Source organism: Oryx dammah, unplaced genomic scaffold (genome assembly GCF_014754425.2).
Source record: "Oryx dammah isolate SB20612 unplaced genomic scaffold, SCBI_Odam_1.1 HiC_scaffold_29, whole genome shotgun sequence".
Lineage (NCBI taxonomy): Eukaryota > Metazoa > Chordata > Mammalia > Artiodactyla > Bovidae > Oryx > Oryx dammah.
In genome coordinates this window covers 9,168,357-9,174,356 of record NW_024070213.1, presented here as the reverse complement: position 1 = coordinate 9,174,356, position 6,000 = coordinate 9,168,357, and the positions used below count along the sequence as shown (strand labels likewise).

General features: G+C 58.0%; 1 protein-coding gene across 2 annotated transcripts in view; it reads left to right on the top strand.

Annotated features, from left to right (window-relative positions):
* The first annotated feature begins 293 nt into the window (after positions 1–293).
* The window catches only part of SYNGR1 (synaptogyrin 1), a 30,181-nt gene continuing 24,474 nt past the window's right edge, over positions 294–6,000 (top strand). For both annotated transcript variants that reach the window (XM_040233268.1, XM_040233269.1), the window contains exon 1: positions 294–445. In XM_040233268.1, the coding sequence (XP_040089202.1) occupies positions 347–445 (99 nt within the window). In that variant the 5' untranslated portion in view covers positions 294–346. The remainder of the gene's footprint in view (positions 446–6,000) is intronic.

Sequence of the window (6,000 nt, the reverse complement as noted above, 5' to 3'; positions counted from 1 at the left end):
GATGGACGCAGGGCTGCCCGGTCCTGGGGGACGGCGACAAGTCCTACATTTGCTGCACACACACACACACCCCCTCTTCTTCCCCCCGCCCCCTCTACTTAGCAAAGAGGTCACCACGCCGGCGACGAGCGCGCCCTCCGCCGGGACCGCAGAACCCGCGCCCCCGCGATCGAGGGCGCGCGAGGCCCACCCCCGCGCCCGCCCGGCTCCCTCCGCGCACAGCGCCCCCTCGCGGGAGCCCTCGACCACGCAGGTGGCGCGAGCCGGGGAGGGGGCGGGGGCGCCGCGCACGCGCACGGGCCGGCGGCGCGCGCCGAACGGGGGGCACCGCGCGGGTGCAGCCACGATGGAAGGGGGTGCGTACGGAGCTGGCAAAGCCGGGGGCGCCTTCGACCCCTACACCCTGGTCCGGCAGCCTCACACCATCCTGCGCGTCGTTTCCTGGGTAAGGACGGCCGGGTGGCCCGGCCGGACTCGGGGTGGGGAGCCGGGGTGGGGGGTGCGGGCAAGGGCCGAGCGCCCGGACTGACGCCAACTCCCCCCGGGGCACCGGGGGACCCGGGTGCGGCCACTGGTGGGGAGCCGTCCGCCCAGGGTTCTGACGCCCGCCCCTCTTTCCTTCCCGGGCCCCCGGACGGGGGTGCCCAGCGCTCGCGGAGGCTTTCTTGCTCCCCAACGCCTGGCTTCCCGGTGACCCTACTACTTCTCCCCCGCGTCGCGGTGACCTCCAGGCCGCGACCAGGCACCTCACGGCTCAGGCTGCGTGCGGCCGCTTGGGTGGACTGGCGACCGTGGGGACCAAACCCTGGTTTCAGGTGGCTTTTTTTTTTTGACGGGGGTGTGTGTGTCCGTGAATCACCAGGTGGCCTTGTTTTTGAGAGTGGGGGGGGGGGTGAATCAGGGCGTGGATCGTCTCGTGGGGGTGCACGCGCGCTTGCCATGGACGTTCAAGGAGAAGAGGGCAGGAAACCGGGCTTTTGTGGCTTAACCTGGACAGTGTGGAGCGACGCGGCGGGAGCCGGATTCCTGGCTTCCACTGGGAACTGCCTTTCCCGCAGCGTGACCTTGGGCTGGAAGCCACCGGAGACATGTTCACGGGAAACGAGTAGTTAAATTCCGAGATGGGCAGCGTCACCTCCTCTGGCTTGCCTCAGTTTCCCTATTTGTGGCGAGATGGGAGGAGCCTCCTTGAGACCTCCTTGGGCTGGGGACAAGCCCTGAATACACCTGGATGCCCCAGCAGTGGGGCGTGGGAGCCAGAGAAAGGACCCCTGCCCACAGAGAAGGGCAGAGAGGCCCGATCTGGACCTCCAGCCTGGTGAGGGCAGAATACCCCAGTGCAGAGAGCTGAGTTGGGGGACCCTGTTCAAAGCTGGGGTTGGGGAGAGGATGGGACAGAACCAGCACACGGCGAAGGGTCCACATGGCCTGGGAGGCGCCCCCAGGGAAGGGAGGCCTGCCCCTCTCTGGAGATGGGTATCTGGGGCTCCCTCGGGTTGCCCAGGCCCACTCACTAGAGGCTCTTGCCTCTGCAGGCCTGGGGCCCCTGCCTGTGGGCCTATGTTAGAAGTGCCTGGACTGGGGACGCTGGGCAGGGGCCCTACCAGCCACCCCAGGGGGTGCACCTAAAGCCAGCTGAGGCCAAGGCATGCTCAAGCTCCCTCACTTCCTGGATTTTCAGGGCCATATTAGCGTGTGATGGGTGGGACCGTTGGGTGTTTATCTCCTGGCCTCCCAGAGGAAAAGGGAGCTATTTACCTTTGCTTTGTCTAAAAACGTTCAAACCTGCCTCTGGTGCCTCAGGAAGCGTCATGGCAACATTTACACTCCAGGCTTCTCAAGTGCCCCCCAGATGGGGAGCTCTCTGGGGGCAGGGAAGCCCGGTGATGGCCCACGGCCAGGCACCCCAGGGGTACATCTTGGAAGGTTTGTGGTGCCAAGTTCATTCATCCATGTCGTCTCCAGCTCCGCAGAGACCCTGGCAAATCCTCGGCAGCTCTGGGGGACACCTGCCTGACCAGGTGGGCTGGCTCTGTGCTCTGTTTCCCTCACCTGGCCTCTGGGCCGCTGGCCTGGGAGGGTGAAGTCACCGGCTTTGTGAGGCGGTGTGGGTGTTTTGTCTGCCTGGGTCACTTCTGCTGGTGATGGCTTCATTTAGCAAAGCTTTATTGAGTTGGCTAGGCCCAGAGGGAAGGTGGCATGACTCAGACACATCCCTTTAGTGCCAGGGAGCCTCCGGTCCTGCCGGGGAGTGAGCCAGGCACCCCCAGGCAGAGAGGCTGGGAGCGCTTGGGGAGGAATCAGAGAAGCTTCCTGGAGAAGGTGATGTCAAATTGGGCCTGGAAGAATGAGGAGGGTTGACAGGCGTGCACATCCAAGCACAGGGAGGACCTTCCAAGCAGAAGAGAGAAAAGGTCACTACGCACCTACTGTGTGCAGGACTGCACTCACGATTGCTCACCTATTTCCCCCGGAGACACACTTGAGGCATCCGAGGTTCGGAGAGGCCCAGGGTTGCTGAGCATCGCAGTGGCAAATGGAGAGGGTTTGAACCCAAATCTTTCTGTCTCCAAAGCACAGTGCTTTCCCTGGATCAGGAAGCATTTGGAATCCTGAGCTCTCAGATTGGGGAAGGATAAGGGTCATCTGCGTCCACACACCCCCATCCAATACCCCAAAGGCCCCCACAGCCTCCCAGCCCTGCTCACTACCTTTGCGTGAGCAGAGGCGTCTGATACAGGCTGATTGACACTTTTTAAAATGTACATAGGTTTTTTTCCTGATCATTAGAAGTAATATCTGCCAATAAACAGAAAACACAAGTCACTTGTGATGATTGTACAATGATATATACATACTTAGCACCACTGATCTGTACACTTAAAAATGGTTAAGGTGGTAAATTTTACATTATGTGTGTGTGTGCTCAGTGGTGCCCGACTCTTCGTGACCCCATGGACTGCAGCCCAGCATGGCTTCTCTGTCTGAAGGGTTTTCCAGGCAAGGTTATTGGAGTTGCCATTTTCTATTCCAATGTTGTATGTATCTTACCACAAAAAAGGAAGAAAGGCCTCTGTAAGAAGGGCCTCGTAAGAAGGGCCTCTGTCTCCTTCCAGTCTTTCTCAAAAACACGTGGTGTCCTGAGACATTTTAACACGCTGGGGTCATGTCCTGGACACATGTGCCGACCTGTCCTTTGCCCTCGTGTTCCTTCTGCTCCCCACAGAGTCTGGCAGGTCTTAAGCTTCACCTTTGAGCTAGTGGAGTCTGAGCATCCATCACCGATTTTCCCTGGTTTGCCAGAACTTTCATGCCTTCTACACAGGAAGTCCCATATCCTGGGAGCAGCCCTGTCCCAGACAGACAAGACGGCCGGTCACTCTGTCCAGGATTCCTGTGCTCCCCAGACCCTTCTCGCAGCCCTGGAGAGCCCCTGGCATTGAGAGCACATGGGCTCTTGATTTTGTAAAAATCTGTAGAAGATCTTTGTTATTTCTGTTATTTATTTGAAAGTGGGCCCCCAAAGCATGTAAGCTTCAGGGAGTCACCAAACCTGGACCTACCCTAGAACCGGAGCCCCCAGGCCCACAGGACCCCCTGATCTCATGACTGAGGCTTTTTCATCTCCTCTCCTCTCCACCCCTGTTCGCCTTCCACTCCCCTAGCTCACGCCCTCCCTCAACATGTGAGGGTGATTACTCACCACTGGGATTGAGAAACTGACCCTGAGGGTTAAGGTAGGGAGGGAGCTGATGAGTCCTCTGGTAGATTCCAACTTGGATCCTTCCTGACCTGGGCAAGGTGAAGTTCAGGTAGAGCAGGTAGAGCTCAGAGCTGCCTCCTCTGTGCTGCCTGGGGGAACAGGAGGTCTGGTGCCAGCCGTGGCCCGCCCTGTGCTTCTGTCTCCCCGTCAGAGGTGCCCAATCTGGCTCTGATCCGGCAGCCCGTCAGTGACCCCTTTCTTTGTCCAGAGCCAGGTGAGAACAAAGGAGTTTTAGCAGGGAGCTGCTGCTGCTAAGTCGCTTTAGTCGTGTCCGACTCTGTACGACCCCAGAGACGGCAGCCCACCAGGCTCCCTCGTCGCTGGGAGCTAGCTGATTTCATATGAAGGCCCTCCTTCTGTTTGAAATGTACATCTTTACTTTTAGAGCATTGAAATGACCCATGGGAAAAAAAATAGTGGCGCTGATGAATGAGAGGTTTTCTTTTTCTTTCTGGATTAATGCTCTGTTTTGACACAAATTAAACAATAAACTGTTTGAGGTATTGCTGTTTGCAGAGTTGATCTCGTAAGGGCTTTGGCTTATAACACTCAGGATGCTGTAAGTAGAGTGGGACATCTTTCCCGCCAGGACAGAAGTCAGGGGCAAGCTGGAGGTGACTTGTTTGCTGTCTGGAGACAGAGACTGGGCCTGGGCCTGTCAGAGCCGCAGTTCCAGCCCAGCCCACTTGGGTCCACGTTCAGTGTACCACCCGTGGCTTCCCTGTCTGAGTTGCGGGGGCGTCAAGGAATGGCTTGAGGGAGCAGTTTTACACCCTCATTTTTATCAGATTCCCTCAATCACTGCAAGCAAACACTGAGTATAAAAGCTGAATTGGCAGGATATCCCTGGAGGTCCAGTGGTTAAGACTTGGTGGGTGCTTCCACTGCAGGGAGTCCAGATTCGATTCCTGGTTGGGGAACAGAGACCCTACACGCCACGGACTTGGACAAAAAAAAGCCGAGTTTGCTTTGCAAAGGCAGCGCCTTCAAAATTAGACCCCCTGTCTCTATTCCCAACCATTTGCCCTCCCTGTCCTGCCTAGAAATTCTGGAGCCTGCAGTGGCAGTGGGTAAAACAGGTCCAGGGTGGTGACAGAGCCTGTGGCCAGCTTTGGCGTTCATTCATTCCACAAACACCAAATCCCTGCTGGATGCCTGCCTGTATGTCCCACCAGCAATCCTCTCGTCCAGTGAAAACAAAATTGAATCGACAGGAACCATCCAGAAGGCTTGGAATGTGTCAAGGAAGAGAGGAGGAGATCCAGTGCAGAGTGGCTACCTCTGCCTGGGGGCGTGATTCCTGAGCTGATCCTGATAAAGAAGGTAGGGGAAGTGTATAGTCCAGTTGGGAGGAACAGCAGGTCTGAGTGGGCTTCAGAAACGATGCTGAGCTCTTGGGGACCCTGGGTGTGTGAGTGAGAGTGAGAAGTTGGTCCAGAGGCATGGGGGCAGGCAGGGGGGCAGCGCAGGGCAAGCCTTGGATGCCAGTTTCACAAGCTGCGCCTCATCTGAGAGCCATGGAAAGCCTCAGAGAGGGAGTTCAAGCCGAGAAAAGAGGCGTGTTTTGGAAGCTTCCCTGCAGTGGGAGGTGTGACTTTGGGTCAGGGTGGAGGTGTGACTTAGGGAGGATTCTGGGGGAAGGAGGCCCAGCAGGAAATGTGTGGAATGGTCCAACCTGTCCTCTTCCAGCACCAGGCAAGGCCCTGCCACTTACTCAGGGAGCTGGGTCCGGGGCTCCTTTGGCATTCATCGTTGAAGTTCTTGAAATCTTCCTCGCCTGTGGCTGACCTCTGACTGGCTGGTCCCATCACTCTCAGGCCTAGGAGGGGGTCAGGAGAGGGCTGGTAGGTTTCTGCGTGTGTCTTGGGCATCTCGCGTCCTGGGACGGTGCAGGAGCTTGAGGAGTCTTGGGTTTGGCTTCAACCACAGGGCCGCCAGAAGGGGACGGAAAGTCCCAGCCTCATCAGTAGCATGGGATTGGGGTACCCGGGCTCCAGGGGATACCCGACTCGGTTTGTGAAAATGGACGTATAAAGGGCCTGCCGCCCAGTCCGCTCCTCTGGGCACAACATCCCTGTCCAGTGGGTTTCGTCCCTCCCCCCCCACTTTAAGTGAGATTGCAGCCTGCACCTGACTTTCAGGACGTGGCCCCTGCTTCCTGCTTTGGGGAGTCCCCAGCCGCACGGGGAGTCCCACATGGCCACTTGTGCAGAGCTGTTAGGTGGACCTGAGCCTGG